The 16,465-nt window shown below is 41.3% G+C and overlaps 1 protein-coding gene across 1 annotated transcript in view; it reads right to left on the bottom strand.

Moving 5' to 3' along the window:
• PLCB4 (phospholipase C beta 4) overlaps positions 1 to 16,465 on the bottom strand; it is a 301,590-nt gene that overhangs the window by 4,522 nt on the left and 280,603 nt on the right. The window contains exons 31-36 of the mRNA XM_087818864.1: positions 11,327 to 11,442; positions 9,959 to 10,034; positions 8,071 to 8,246; positions 4,900 to 5,001; positions 2,610 to 2,667; positions 2,107 to 2,193 (exon numbers count right to left, since the gene is read on the bottom strand). Of these exons, the coding sequence (XP_087674990.1) occupies positions 2,107 to 2,193; positions 2,610 to 2,667; positions 4,900 to 5,001; positions 8,071 to 8,246; positions 9,959 to 10,034; positions 11,327 to 11,442 (615 nt within the window). The remainder of the gene's footprint in view (positions 1 to 2,106; positions 2,194 to 2,609; positions 2,668 to 4,899; positions 5,002 to 8,070; positions 8,247 to 9,958; positions 10,035 to 11,326; positions 11,443 to 16,465) is intronic.

Here is a 16,465-nt window from a genome sequence, read left to right as displayed (position 1 = left end):
CCTTAGGTGGGGGGAAAAACGGAGTCACCGTTTGTAGGTTTCACACAGGGCCTGTGACAGTGTTGTAACCAAATTAAGGGCAAACAATATATACTAGAAAGATCTGATTGACTTTGTTACAGGACAGGCCATATCTGTAAAGCAAAGCTTAACGCAGAAATTCAAGTCCAAGTTCCACATCTGTCAGAAGCATCAATATAGCTTGAATTTCTTTTCACTGAATTTAATTAAATTTCCATCGAACCTCGAGCCTTCTCATGTTCTGCACTTCCCTAAGCTTCTGTGACTCAAAGTATCAGTTGTGGGTGGTAGATATTACTTATGACATATTAAAAGGCATTATATAAATGTTTGGAACAAAGAGCCACTATCCTCCCAATAAGATCCAATCAATGCAGCTACTACTAATCCAATATTTCAATGCCAGAACTCTGGTATGGTTAGAATTATCCATATCTTAGGATAAAAGCTCAAAGTGGGCTTTTTTTTATTATTATGTACTTTAGCACTGAAATAAAAAACACTAGGTAATTGTATTCCTCCACTCTGAAAAACACCACTATTATAGCGATGAGTAATTTTTAGCACATTTACAGTCTTTAGTCGAACTTGTTGCTAAGCAACACAGTAATGTCTAAGTAGTTTCTTAATTTAGTTAACTGAAAGTTAACTGTGCCTTACCGTCCTGTGCCTCCTCCAAGGCAGCCTTATCTCCACCCAGCCCTGAATCTCCAAAGTGGGTTCTAATGTTTCGGAGACGGTGGCTTTCCCCTTACTCACAGTCCCATTTCCCCTCGGAAACACTTCCCGAGAAGCGCTTTAAGGGCAAAAACACAAACTAGGTAATTTGTACCAAAACTTGATATATCTGAGTTGGTCAAATGACTTGAACCCATGGGACAATAAACATTTATTTTCCCCCTTGGGGATCTGTGGACTGTCCATGAATAGAAGCACTTAGCTGAAAAGGAGACGTGAAACATAACTCAGAAGTATGTTCACCGATAAACCATCCATTCCCCAAAAGCAAAGAATCTAAAACCAGGAGATGAATTTATTTGTTATCCAATTGCCCTATCAAATAAAAAAAAGATTTTAGAGTTTTATTTCCTCCAAGGTACTTTTTAGTGTAATTCCTACGTAAGTGCTCTTGAATGGGAGTCATTTACTCTGAAAAAATAGAGCTTAAATAGGATTGCTTTAGAGATGGGAGGAGACAGGAAAAGAGTGAGGCAGTGAAAGTAATTTCATCAAAACTTCTTTAAAGTTTCTAGACAGAAGAAATTACCTAGAAATAATAACTTCCAGACCAGCTGGAAAGACTAAAGTAGGAACTGAGACAGACTGAAATTTAAACTGAGGGTTGTTTTGCATTATAAGCTAGAGGCGTTTCCATCAACTGAAATGAGACTGTGGATGGCTGGCGGGCTGCGGCCCACTTGGGACGGAGCCCATTTGTTCCATGCCTCATAGTACGTGGATCTTGATGTTGGCATACGCCTGATGGCCTAAGTGAACAAACAGTTGGATTCTGGATAACGTTTTACTTGTGTGTACTTCTCCGTTTAGTGTTTTCCTTTGCTGGAAAAAAGCACCAAGAGTGTGGGGTCCACTCACATCGAGTGTGTGCAGAGTTAGGGGGGCTCGTGTCTTTAGGCCCCACTTGTAAGCCCTAAGGCGGCTTTGTGACTGCATTTTTAGGTTGAGGCTGACAACAGGTGGTGTCTCCCATTGGCTTTTACACATAACTTCACTTGCCTCTAGGCTGCAAACTGTGCAATTCTAAATGAAAACAGAGAAACAATCTGCGGCCTCTCTTTTCTCTGCCTCTCAGAAATGTCATTCTTAGAGCCCCCATAATCTATTCACATGGTGACTTCTGATTCCTCTTTCCCACAGCCACATTCCTCTCCTGCCTGAGAACAGGACGCTCTCTGCTCTTGTTGGATGGCTGGGAATGTGCAGTAAGAGGCACCCCACTTCTCTAGCCCCGTTTCCAGCCGCTGCTCAGACGCTGGCTCTCGCAGCGGGGCCACTGCAGGCCACGCGGCATTTGCCTCCCAAAGCTGCCTGCCCGTGTCTTTTTACACTTTCTAGGTGAAATACCTGCTCGTTCTGCTTCTCTAGGAATTCTAGGTGTTCGAGCTGGACTTTTTTCAACTGATCCATTTCTTTGGACTGTTTCATTGCGAGCTGCAAAAAAAACACACACCAAAACCACAATTCTGATAAACTTTGCCTTGTAATCTTAAGACTTATGAATGAGAAATGACTAGCAAGTTTACAATTTAAGTGAGAGAGATTATAATTTTTTAAAAAGAATCTGAAAACGGGAAAGTTTAGACCCATAATTCTTACTGGGAAACTCTCTCCTGCTAAAATCTTAGAACATAATACTGTACTTATGCACTTTCTATATAAAATGGTTCCAAATAATTACCTTAACAATTTTAGGGAGCAATTATTTTAGCTTTCAGGGTACAGAGAAGCCAGAATGTTTAATGTACAGAAAAATCAAATTAAGCAAATTAGCTAAAAGTCTGTTATCTAAGCGTGAGTTGTTTATAGTTTTTAAAGGAAGAATGCCAAGAAAATGATAAAATACTTACTCTCTTTCTTTCTTCCAGAAACTTTTTAGTGTTGCTGCTGTTTAACTCCCTGACTCGCCTAAAATAATAGATACAAATAATAGTTGGTATGACATCGATTGGAGTTAAATAAGAAAGAATTCTATTCCATTTAATTATCTGGGTAGAAGCATCACTTGCTTTTCCTAAGTTTCACTGTGGAATTTTGAAACATGAAATGAAGAGAGAAAAACATTAAAAAAAACCCCATCATTCTGTTTAGTGAATATTAATGCTTTGCCACGTTTGTCTCATACTTTCAAAGGAAATAGTGTTGCAGACGCCAGCAAAGCCCCCTCTGTACCCTTCCTGATTCCTTTCTCTCCAGACACAACCACTCCTCTGAAGCTGTCAGGGGCCACTTCCAACCAGTCCCCGGTACTGGGGCTGCTGCCGCCGGTGTATGTTGTTTCGAGTGTTTCCAAATTTACCTAAATGGTAACACATCCGGGTTTCTTTCTATTCCTTATCACTTGGCCTTGTTTTAGAGATAGAGCTGTTTCAAACTCTTCCATTATTTTCATCTGCTATATGAATATTTTCCATTTATGAATAGACTACAGTATTTCCTTTTGCCACTAGTAAAAAGCAGGTTATAACCCCTTATCGGATATATGGTTTATAGATATTTTCTCCCCTTCTGTAGGTTGCCGCATCTTGGTGTTTCTTTGGCTGTGCACTGTAGCTTCCTTCTACACATTAAAAATTGTGCTTCCATCGTCATTCGGTTATAAATATTGCGTAATTTCTGTTGAAATGTCTTCTTTGACCTAAGAATATAAGTGCTTTTTGGTTTTATATGTCTTTCTTAGCTCTCTGACTATAAATTTTTAATTTTAATTCTTAGTTTTTTTATGTATCCACTTTATCAAACTACTAAAAATTAAAATTAAAAATTTATAATCAGGGAGCTAAGAGAGACATAGAGAAGATAACCATTGGGCATATGTTTTTGTAAAAACATTGTTTTACCAAAAAACAGCCACTTGAAGGTGTTTTACTGCCACCGAGATACAGAATTACAATAAATATTAAGTCAGAATTAGAAAATTAAATAAAAAACTTCACTAATTAGGTTAGCAGTAACTCAGAATTTAAGATAATTTAAGAACTGGGATTTAAGTGCTATTAATTCCCTCTCTGGGGTAACATGACTGCAGGCACACTACAAATTGTAGGTTTAGTTCCAGACCACAGCAATAAAGTAAGTATCACAAAAGAGTGAGTCCTAATCTTTTTTGGTGGAGAGTCTTGCCTTCAATTTTTATTTTTATTATTTGTTTATTTTTTCATATTTTTAATTCTCACCCAAGGATATTTTTTCCATTGCTTTTCAGAGAGAGTGGAAGGGATAGAGAGAAACATTAATGTGAGAGAGACACATCGACTGGATTGATTGCCTTCCGCATGCACCCCCCCCAGGCCCTGGGATCGAGCCTCCAACTGAGGTATGTGTCCTTGGCCGAAATCGAACCCAGGACCCTTCAGTCCGTAGGCTGACGCTCTAAACACTGAGCCAAACTGGCCAGGGCTTGCCTTCAATTTTTAAAACATGCAACATAAAGTGAAGCATGCTGTGTTGATGTCCTAACACAGAAGTACATAGGCCAGACACCTCTGGCTCAAAAAGATAAATCCATGGTGCAAAGTACACTCCAGAGCTGGGGAGCGGGCTGAAGGGGTATTCAAGCTAAGACCATATCCTTGCTCAGCCCTGTTCCTGGCCCCCTTCCGGCTCCCCCCATTCCCCTTCTCTGAATACCCCTTCCTCTGTAAATCACACACACACAAATTCCTGTCTTGGTCTCTGTTTCTAGAAAACCCACTCGAAGACAGGACAAACGAGAAAAACTGGGTGGGGGCTTTTGAGGTGATCCTTGGTGTCAATGACAGTGCAAGTAAATCAAGGGAAGGCAGCAGGACTCCTACATGCTGCTCTGCAGAACCGGCCCACCCAGAATGGGCTTACATTTGAGCAGGTGAGACGCTAGCGGGGACACCCGCTGGAATATGGGGGCGATATTTTGCCATGTTTTATAAATGAGCGCATATATATTGCATGCAGACTTATTTTACCGGTGGTGGTGAACTAATCAGAAGATGACTGTTCCATAGTCGTAACAAGTCTTCACGGCATTTATAATAATAGAGGTCTTAGCCAAAACTCACGAGGGTTTTAACATCTCGAGTGCGAGTGTGTGTGCGCGCACGTGAATGCGAGGCCTGTGTCGTGAGTGAACGCCACGCTCCCGCAGAGAGCACTCTCACTGACCTTTCCCGTTCCGCTTTGTTCTTGATCGATTTGTCTTGGCTGATGGCTTTGCTGTTTTCCATAGAAATCTTAGCCTGGTGAGCTCTCATTTCTTTGCTTTCCCTATGTATTAAAAATAAAGAAGCAGGGAGAGAGAGAACGGGGGTTAGTGTTTAATGGGTACAGAGGGTCAGCGGGAGATGAGAAGGTTCTGGAGATGACGGTGGTGATGGCTGCACAGCAGTGAATGCACTTAATGCTACACACTTAACATGGTTAAAATGGCAAGTTTTCTGTGATAGGACTTTATAATATGAAAATTAAAAAACAAACAAAAATATTCCCCATGTAACAACAGGACGGGGTTTCCTTTTTTTTATTACTGAGCTCTGGGTTGTTTCACAGCCTGTGAAAAGGGGAGGAGAAGCCCCGGGTCAGGATCATGTTTCTCCCCGAGGGCAGAGGGTCAACTGTGGAGACGTAGCAGTGATGGACTTGGAAGAAGAGATACTAGGTTTGTCCATAAAGTATAAGACTTTTCCAGCTTTGCCCCACATTTCTGGGGATCAGATGGCCTGGAAGAGAGAGAGTGTTCCCATGCTCACAAGTGACCTTCCTGTTTTCTGAAGCCTGTGGAAATGAGGGGAGCTGAGTGGTTTCAAACAGGCACAGGGAGTAGGGAAACAGGACTTTACAGGGGCTGAGGCATGTCTACGCGTGGCAAAGACTCGTATCTTCGGGTTATTTATGTGCACATTAAAGGTGTACAATTTATAATACAAAAGTGAATATTATTAACAAAGATTTTTTATTTTTTCTGGAACCTACAGACATCTCCTTGAAGCTCTGCCTGGAAACTAGTCAGCAGTAAGTTGGGTTACCTGAGCGATGTTTGCTTATCTAAAGGGATGGAAAACACACCAAGTGCTCACCAAAGGGTGAATGAATAAAGATGATGGGATCTGTCAGTATGTTGACAGATAGAGCCATATGTAGATATATATAAAGCGAAATACTAACCAGCCATAAGAGATGAAATATCGCTATTAGCTACAACGTGGGTGGATCTTGAGTGAAATAAGTGAGAGGTAAAGGGCAAAGCCGTCTGCTTGCACTCACACAGAGGGTAACAAACAAACAAACAAACTCACAGACACAGACGACACAGCAGCGGTTCCCAGAGGGAAGGGGGCAAGCTGAGGGCACACTGGGTAAAGGGGTCAAATATGCGGTAACTGAAGGAAACAAGACTTCGTGGGGAGCACGCGATAGAGTACACAGATGTCAGATTATACTGTGTATAATGTTATTGACCGATGTTACTCTAATAAACTTAATTTTTTTAAAAAGGGAAGGATGACGCTGTGACAGGTTCTTCAGTTAGAGACCTCAGGGCCAGGGCCAGGGATATGTATAGGAACTCCGGGGCCCCAGGAAAGGGCTCTCCAATTTTTCCATAATTTGTTAGTAAATTGACCATTTCTTATTCGTTCATTCAACACTTAACAGTAACCAAACACTGCCACACGTGTTAAGAAGGCAGGATTGATTCGCTGAGAACAACAGCCATGACGCTGAGAAAGAAACACAAACACAGGGTACCTGGGAACAGGCTTAAATGCTGCTGCTGCTTTGGAAAATGCCCTGCCACAGATCTGTTTTTTTTTAAGGTAAATCAGTAACTAGGTTTGGCCTCTTACAATGACTTCCTAAGAAATGCGAGAATTAGTTTAATTTGTTTTCTCTTTTGAATGATGCCTACTGTTGTGGGCTACAAAAATTTTATTTTTAGTCAACTACACAAATCTTCATTCAACTACAAAGAAGATTAGGAAAGAGTGCCTTATTCTGTGAAGTGCCTTTGACTAGGGTAGACACCTAAAGCCTGGTATTGCAGCGATGGTCCTAGGCAGACTGAAGAACAGACCTTTCTGTATATGGAAGCAGGAGGATCTCCACGGGAAAAAAGAAGAGACAACTTCTAATCCTATACAACAAAATATAGTTGACCTCTGAACAACATGGGAATTAAGGGTGCCAACCCCCTGCACTATCCACATATAACTTTTGATTCCCTATAACTTAGCTACTAATAACCTACTGTGGACTGGAAGCCTTACTCTTAACACAGTTAATTAACACATATTTTGCATGTTACATGTATTATACACTGTATTCTTACAATCGAGTAAACTAGAGAAAAGAAAATGTTATTAAGAAAGTCATAAGGAAGAGAAAATAATTTATAGTACTGTGTGCATTTACTGAAAAAGATCCACGTATAAGTGGACCCGCGCAGTCAAACCATGTTGTTCAAGGGTCAAGTCTTGTAAAATTGGTAGGGTATGGAAACTATAGCGCAAATACTTCATGCTTTTATGGCCGTCTCTCTCTCTCCAAAATAAGGTGGGGAGTTTGGGAATGTAATCAGATATCTATACTGTTAGCATTTTAAAAGTTTCTTGTTGATTTGTTTGTATAATGCCTCTAGTTCCTCCTCTTTCATGTATACAATAGGCCTTAACTGTGGCATAGAGTGGGCACAGCAGGAAAAGCAAGCAGGCTGCGAGCGCTGTGACCACATGGAGTAACTGACATGGATGTCCTTGGTGTGTGTGTGTGGGGGGGCAGCTCATCTCCTGCAGGTCGTTTACATGTAATATTCAGTATGCTGAAGTAGGGCGCGACCAAAGTAAACTGACCCTTCTTTGCTGCTTCTGGATCAGGACTCTCTAAAACTTGCGGAAGCCCTAATAATGCAACGGGAGGGTCTCTCCACTTTGAGCCACGGAGTGATCGTCCCAGTCGCCCTAGGAGCTTCCCTGGTTGGTCTTTACCTCCTGTTTCTTCTCTTTCTAAGTGACTCCAGATCATTTTCAAAGGCCACTCTGGAGGCCCCAGTGCTCTTTTAGGCTGGATGCTGTGTGTCCCATGACACTTTCGCTATGTATCATCCACTACCGGTAATTTGACTTAGTTTTTCATGTGAATGTCAATATCTTAACACATGTAAGGCCCTGGATGGCACAAGCCATTTCTTATAGTTCACCTTGCTCACATCAATCATATAATATATCTGAAGGCTCAATAGTACATGTCAAGTTGATTTTACTTGCTACCTCAGCTCACACATGCAAAATTCGTGTTCCTTAAGAACGAGGAGCTTGTTTTGGAGGTGGCTGACTCTCCTACCTGTCGTGGGACAGTTTCAGCTGCTGGGTCTGCTGCTCGTGGGCGCTGATCAGGAGCTTCCTCAGCAGCTCGCACTGCTGGCTGAGATGCAGGTCCCGGATTTCCTGCTCCTCGGCGCTGTGGGTGTTGATCATTTCTGACCACTCCTTTGTGTGCTGTGCCACAATCTCTTTGACCTATGTGGGAAAAAGGGGATGGTGTCACCTGGAATTCTCATCTTTCAGGTATAAAACAGCATCACAATATTTTTCATGCATTTCAGATCCCTCCTACCAATTTACTCTGTGAATCCCTGGACACCTATGGCCTGAGAAGAATACATACCAATCAATGGGAATCGGGAAATCATAGCTTATTTAAAAAGCCGATCACTTTGGCTCTATAAATATTTCATGATGGCCCATTATTTCACCGTCTTCCTTTGCCTAGACTGCTTTACCAATTCTATCAGAATTCTCTTCAATGCCTCATGCTTTTCTGGTTTCAGTTCCACCAGGCCACAGGTCCCAAGCGAGGGGGTGGGCTCTCTTATTTCTGGATCATGACTTACTGTGCCAACCCTACAGATGCCACATCAGTGCTCTTTGCAATGTGGTTTTACAGCTCCTCTCATCAAGAGCTAGAGTCTATTTCTCCACCTCCTTGAACCCGGCTGACCTCGTGACTTGCTTTAGTCATAAGCCAGCGGCAAGTGGGGTGCAATCAGAGGCTCAGTGCTTGCCCTTTTGCCTGTCTGGGACCCCGAGGCTGCCCTGTGACTGAGCCTGCACTAGCCTGCTCAAAGGGGAGAGGTTGAAAAAAATAACCAGTAGCCAGCGAACCAGCAGATATCCGAGTGAGGCCACAAATCCAGCTCACTGCAGACACAGGAGCCAAAATCAGTAGAAAAACCACCCGGTTGAGTACAGCCCACATTTCTGACCCACTGACTTGTGAGCTAATAAATGGTAGCTGTCTTAAGCCACCACACTTTGGCACGGCTTATAATGCAGCAAAAGCTAACTGATAGGGGCCAAGGTTTCTACTTTCCTATTTCTGCAAAGCCTCTAAAAATCATGGCATGCTGCACGGGCGTCAATTCTCAAACATTCCAGTTACAGAGAGAAAGAGAGAATGGGGAACAACTCTAAGACACATGGCTCACTGCTTCTATAGACTTCCTGGCAGGACAGACACAAGGCACAGAGCACCAAGGAGCACTTCAGCCCGGCCAGCGTGGCTGGGCCATTTATCAGCAGGGTCACTGGGCTGGATGGCAGGACTGCATGTGTACACACAGAGGCTGGCTGGTTTGACCAAGAGCTATCGTTGGGAGCCTTCCTTAAGTTTTTTTTTTTTATTTATAACTATTATCACTGCTAGAATTATTTATGTTTTTGACTGGAACTTAGCGTTTACTTCTCCAAAAGTCCACAAACTTAATTAAGGTGTCCCAAATTCCTATTTTCTTGTGTCTTTGAGGACACAGGAGTAATTAGGCTTATCTCTTAGAATATTAACTCTTGATTTTTTTCTTCGCACAAACTTCCACAGCAAAGTTAGGATGGAGTGTCAGAGTTACTCAGTCCCCTAGTCAAATGGTTTTCGGTCATGTTTGTTACTTCTATAGTCTGTATTTTATACGGTATTTCCTTTTAGTGTATTCATTTATTGTTTCGCTTGATGTCTCTGAGGCAGAAAAACAAACATTGTTAGCCTGTTTCTACAGATGAAGGAAAAGATGCTCCATGAAATGGCTTTTCTCGAAGCCATAGGTCTGGGACCTGGACCCTTTCACTACCCCGACTAACCCCAGGCTAATGGTGTTTCTGATTTACACTAGGTACCTTCGAAAAAATTACAAAGTGTCTTCTGCAGGTTGCTGCTGTAAAAATAGGCATTTTCTTACCTTAGATTTGTGATCTGATGTCAGTGTCTGAATTTTAATTTCTGTTTCTTTTTTCATCTCCAGACAATTACTTCCCCTGAAAATGGAAAACCGCAAATGCATGCCAGACGTTAGATATCTTCCCATCCCCGTGGGCCTTTGCTACAAAGCTTTCTGATGAAGCCAGTCTGTTCATCAGACACGGGAGGCCATGGCTCATTGGGCAGCATCAATTTTTCTAGTAATAGATGCGTACCTTACGAAATTCTGTATCATGATTGCTCCATTCAGCCACTACACAAAGAGACACTTCAGGCCTCACAATTATTTCATTGTTAAGGGTCTGTTGTCAGAGTTTCCATTCTGGTTCCTGCTTTTCTTCGAGCTGTTTTTCATTTATTCGATAAAATATTATTTGGGATAAAAACTGGAAAATAGGCCCTCAGCCTTGAAGTGAATTCTTAATTCTTCCATTTTGGTTGTAAAGCCAGATTTCTGTCTTTGACACATGCCAGGCAGGGAGAAAATAGCATTTCTTGGCATATTAGGGTGATCTGTGCCTATTATTCTATTGTGATCAGAAAATGCATACCAGGAAATTGCCCAGCAACCACTGCTACTTCCTTCAGTGATATTTTTTCCCCTTTGGACTATCCATATCATTGCTGAAACCAGAACATGTTCTGAGTTTCTGTCTTCAGCATATGCGCTCTGATTTATTGTGGCCTAAGTCAGAATGCTTCACTGTATTATTCGTGGAGAGTGTTTCTCTGGGAGAAGCAATATTCTAAAAAATGCCAGATATCTCAATAAACCTGTTACTTCTCAATGGCTGGCCCTGAATATGTTTCTCCTCTTGTCTTACTTGGTGGTGAGCTTGCATTAGAGAAACATTCTCCTGACTTAATTCTAGAGACAAATCTTTCACAGTAAATGCAACGATCGGTTTTACTCAACAGTCTTCTCTGTAGCACAAGCTAAATATTCTTGAAATATTAAAAATAAAAGGTTGCATTTTTTTGAGTGCATCGACCGTATCATTTATTTTCTGACTATGCAAAATTATTCCTGTAATTTCAAATCTTCTCAGCTTTAGCTTCTCCCTTTCTCCCTTCCCTACTCGCCTCCAAGATACTTGAGTAGAAAACACAGGAGAGACATAGTTACTCTGTTGTTAACCGACAGCCGCAGAACTTGAATAAAGCTCCTCTTTTCTACTCGAATCATGCTTTTCAGCTGAACGAATCTCTTATTTCCCAGGAATAATTTTTAATGATGGAAACAGAATTAGGATGAAGTTCTTCCTTAGCCTAAACAGGAAGCTAAACTATGGAAAAAACCCAAAATATAAAAAGGCAAAGGCTTTCAGAAGGAAATAAACAGGATTACCCCTTCTTCTTCATTGCCTTCTCCAGGATTTTCTCGTGGGTCGACTTCTCTTTGTCATACTGTGCCACGATCTTGTCAACTTGCGTGCAGTGTAACTTCTGCATGGTACTGTGCTCCTGGATGGGAAGAATTGGCGCTTATAAGCTGGACTCTTAGCATGGCTGACACACGGTGCCCTCTGTGTGGCTGGCATAATTTTCACCAGCTTTCCAAGGGGATTGGTTTGGGTATTAAGGAGTCACTGAGTCTGGGAACTGGAAGAACTTGCAATGTCCCATCCAGCATATAACAGCCTCTTGTACAGGAATATCCCCAACTAGGAAGTCTCTAGCCTCAGCCTAATGAACACGCGCACCTCCAAAGACAGCCAGCCCTGCCCACCACCGGGCGGCATGAATCATCTCAAAGTCCTTTCTTCTGCACATATATGTCTCCACAGAACTTCCACCTGTTCATCTTTGTTCTGCTGAGACACTTAATTAGTCTACTGTCCCTTCCCCACATTGGTCCTCAAATACCGTATTTCTTTTTTTTTAAAAAGGTATCATTCATTAAAGTATAGTTAACATACAATATAATATTAGTTTCAGGTATACAATACAGTGATTTGACATTTATATACTTTATGAAACGATCACCATGGTCAGTCTAGTAACCATGTCACAATACAAAGTTATTACAGTGTCACTGACTATTTCAGCTGCCACACTCTCCTTTATATGCTCAGAATAACTATTCATCATGTGATATGGCTTCTAAACACCTGGCACATTTGGGAAGGCCTTGAAAACCATCATCACACATGAGAATTGGCAATGTCGTTGTGAGTGACAGGGACTTCTAATCCTTGCCACTCGGTATCTTCACCAGCATTCTTGAGGATGACAGTGTTCAGGAGCTCTGGTCTTCAGCCTTACAGGTATTTAAACTATTTCCCATCTGCTTCATTCAGTCACTGAAACTGGGGTTGCAACGCTTTGAAAATAAGTATTTCTCTATAAACATTCTCTCCTCCTGATAATTTGCCCACAGCCAGTGACTTATCTGAAATCAGATTTCCTTAGCTGCTCAGCCGCCCAAACACAGAGGAAATCAGTACAATCTGCAATTGGTACTTGACGTTATACCCTAGTCTGACTCTTGAGAAACTTAGAGAAATGAAATGGTATTTGAAATGGATAGACGACGCTATTTAGGTTTTATAACCATGCTCATGGCCATATTTCCTTTTGCTGATTTTTCAAAAAGTGAGTGACTACTTAAATAAATAATTTTCTTCCTAAGGTAGGCTTGACTTTAAGCAAACCTAATTTATGACCATCTCTAAAAGATTTGATAAAATGTAGATGCGGAAGGGATTTTTAAATTTACCAAGATTTCCTTATTTTCCCAGCCCTGTTAGAAAATTAACACAAGACTCGATCCACCATTTGTTTATACATATATTCTTCAGGAATGCATTGGTACATAAGGTCCCCACATTCTTGTCTGGTGCATAAACGCCTTTGGGAGAAGTCATGGAAAGAATGGTGCTGAATGGAGGTTCTCAGAACAGGTACTGGCAATGGGACAATCGAGGTGGTCCAAGGGGGTGTTATCTTGATGTGGATTTGGGAGGGGTGTCAAGGAATTACATGTAATAGTGTCATCCTTAATTTGTTGTTGGAACAGCAAATAAATTCAGCCATATTACCAATGTGTGTGCATTGCTATGTTATAAACCACTAGTCAGGGATTCTGCAATGTGGCACTGGGTTAATGACTTGGGTTCTTTGGTCTCAAATCCTAGGACAAGTCACTTACCCTCTCAGTCTGTTCATCTTTGCTATTGGGATAGTGATACCTCCTTCATAGGGTTGTTTGAATTAAAAGTAAATATAATATAAATCATATTTCACATGCCTGTTATACCTTATTCAAAATAGTTACATACAAGCCTATTTAGTCAATATCCACGATGATATTCAGAGAGTAACTTGGGATAAGAGACAGCAACCAGAATAATTAAAATCAATAAATACTTCCTCCAAGCTTAAGCTCCTGCCCTGGGGAATAGATTTACACTTGACATATCCTTATTTAAATGGATTTCACTGCTCTTGCATGGCCATGGGAAAAAAAAAATCCTGCTCAAATGCCCTATTCTTAGTCTACCTCCAAAGATTTAGAAGTCATCCTGCCTGCCTAGCACATGTATTAAATTTCCTGGGCAAATAAATGAGGAACTATAGGCAAGCCTAGATTAGAACATTAGAGGTGCCACATTCCTATGTCTCTTGCAAATACCGCTGGAAGGAGGGTAAAGATTGTTTCTTTACATATTACAGTGCAGCACAGGAAAAGGAGAGGCTCTGAGGCTTGACACAGGCTATTTCTTATGGAAATATTCTGGCAAACCTAGGAAACCAATCAGATACGAGGAATGAGGCTGTTTGTGCCATAAAAGGTGTTCACGATGGACTCAAGTCTATAAAATACGCTCTATAAGGGCAGGGCAGGCCTTCTATGTTTGGGGCACAGAACTTGGTACAAATAGATGCCCAATACATATTTGTTGCATGAATAAAATATTAGCATGGTAAAGTTGCAGGAGAACTTGGATACCGGTCCCAGGTCAGTTAATAATTTACCAAATAGCCTTGTAAAATTTTTCCAGGCTTCATTTTTTTAAATTAGAAAAATGCACACGATCCATTTGCCCAACATAATTCATGGGTTGGGTATGAGCTGTACAGTCACCTAGTGTATGCAGAAATAATTTGAAAAATCAGAAGCATACTGAATTAAAATTACAGTTAATACAAATAACAAGATAGCTGGTCTTGAAAAATTATCTCTGTGTTTCTCTATGTCCTTAAAACTCTATCCCTGTGTGATAGGCGATGATTACTGCAGTGTTTTGGGATAATCCGGTTCTCAGACAGTAATTCTCCTTTCACAAAGGAACAGGGATCGTCATGTGACAGGGGTCAAGCCTCAACTTCCCGCTATGTAAAACAGAGGAGCCAGAAAATAATCTCAAGCCCATTTTCACTCAAAAAAGTCTATCATTGATTTTTTCTTTTGGTCCTTAATTAAATCGTGAGATACTATAGAAGAATACACCTTTTTTTATTCATTCAGATCAAGAGTACTAAGATTAAATGTGTTCACTTAAAAGTCAATCTTGCCCAGGCAGGGTGGCTCAGTTGGTTGGAGCATCGCCCCCTACACCAAAAGGTTGCCTGTTCGATTCCCAGTCAAGGCACATGCCTAGGTTGTGGGTTCTATCCCCGGTTGGGTGTGCATGGGAGGCAACAGATGTTTGTCTCTTTCTCTCTCTTCCTTCCTCTCTAAAAAAACAAAACAAAACAAAAAAACAATAAAAACATATCCTCCAGAGAGGGTTAAAAAAAAGTCAATCTTCATTGGGCCATTTTGGGGGAATAAATGTACAGCTTTGAGCCAAATTTGTATGTTTGTTTCTTTTATTTTTTATTGATTGATTGATTTCAGGGAGAGGAATGGAGAGGGAGAGACAGAAACATCAATGATGGGAGAGTCACTGATCGACTGCCTCCTGCATGCCCCCTATTGGGGATCGAGCCCGCAACCCCACCATGTGCCCTGACCGGGAATTGAACCCTGATCTCCTGGTTCTTGGATCAATATTCAACCACTGAACCACACTGGCAGGGCTGTATATATTTCTTATAGAAGAGAGAATTCAGGCTTCTTTTGGGAAAAACTTCTGCAATTCACTCTTGTGACTGATGATGCTGAAAAATCTGAGTAAATCACGTTTGCTCAGCATGCAACTCTGAGATTACCAGTAAACTGCCTCTGTGGGTGGCAGAGTTGTAGGTCTCTTATTGGGGTCTTGCCATGAATTACAATTGATGAGTTTAACAGCAGTCTTGATGTTATCAGCTAAATTGCTTGCATAACAAACAGCAAATTTTCCATTAGTAGCTTTACTGACATGCCAAGTTTTAGTCTCTCAGGCATTTCATTTGACTCATCTAATGCTGATATTGCAAACTGGTGGCCCAAGGGATGAATCCAGTCTGCAGATACAGTTTTTTCTTTCACTCCTTTTTTTTTAAACCTACATGGTATTTCAGGAAAAGGTTGAATTAGTGGCCAGTACTGAAAGATTAAGAAATTCATAAAGACTTCAGATTTCACTATTCTCCATTAGAGAAAGAAGCTGGCCCATAGGCTCTCGAGGCACCAGCGGTGGGAGTGGAGTCAGACGTGCCCTTTGGACAACTTCCTTCACTGCCTTCTTGCTGGGTCCTACCAGCATCCGAGTTGCAATTCTCCTTCTAACATGGCACTGGGGATATTTATCTAACTTTGGGTTTTAAATTTTTGCTGTAAGAATCTGACCACATCGGACAATTGAAAAACATGCCTATCTCTTAATGAAAGTAACAGGGTGGGATCACTGTTGATTAGTTCTGTTTTTTTCTGTGTCTCATCTAATGGGCCCTTGATGACCATTCCCCTAGTTTCCATTTCAAACGGTAAAGATGGTTCAAGAAAGTGAGAGACAAGTAGCTGCACTGACAGGGTCAAAAGCAATTGACCACTGCCATTTTCCAAAAACGGTATGTTAACTAGCATCTTGATCTCATTTGGGGCTCAAATGGCAATTACCCCTCTTTTCTTTCCTTCTCACTATCTTAACAGCAGATCACACACCCATGTCTACGGCTCTCTTTTGAAAATTGCAGATTCTTATATTCACACCACTATTTCTTCTCTATCCAGCAGCTAATCTTCAAGTTTGGAAATACGTTCTCTTTTGGACCACACACTTACTTCTTAAACCACTGGGATTTAGTTCATGGATTCTCTGCTTCCCTTTAGGTCTGAGGAATGGAATTATTTACCGAGGCTGATATGTAAGAGCTGAGGGTTCCCTACAGTCACTGAACAATGGGCTAAGTAATGATCTCTGCTCTTAGTTACCCAGGGTCAAGGTTGAGCCATGGGCACTGTAGCTGGGAGGGTAACCCAGGCCACCTTCCTTTTCTGATAAGTAATTTTATAACCCAAGGCTTTGAGGTGGAAAATTTTAGCCCCATCTTAGATGGCTTCAAAACTGTTATAAAAAGTTTGTAGATATTGTTTCATGGAAAGGCTGGGGGAATT

Source organism: Miniopterus natalensis, chromosome 7 (assembly GCF_054644295.1).
Source record: "Miniopterus natalensis isolate mMinNat1 chromosome 7, mMinNat1.hap1, whole genome shotgun sequence".
In the NCBI taxonomy this organism is placed as follows: Eukaryota; Metazoa; Chordata; class Mammalia; order Chiroptera; family Miniopteridae; genus Miniopterus; species Miniopterus natalensis.
The sequence above is the reverse complement of the archived record's forward strand: the minus strand, read 5'-3'. Positions and strand labels throughout refer to the sequence as shown.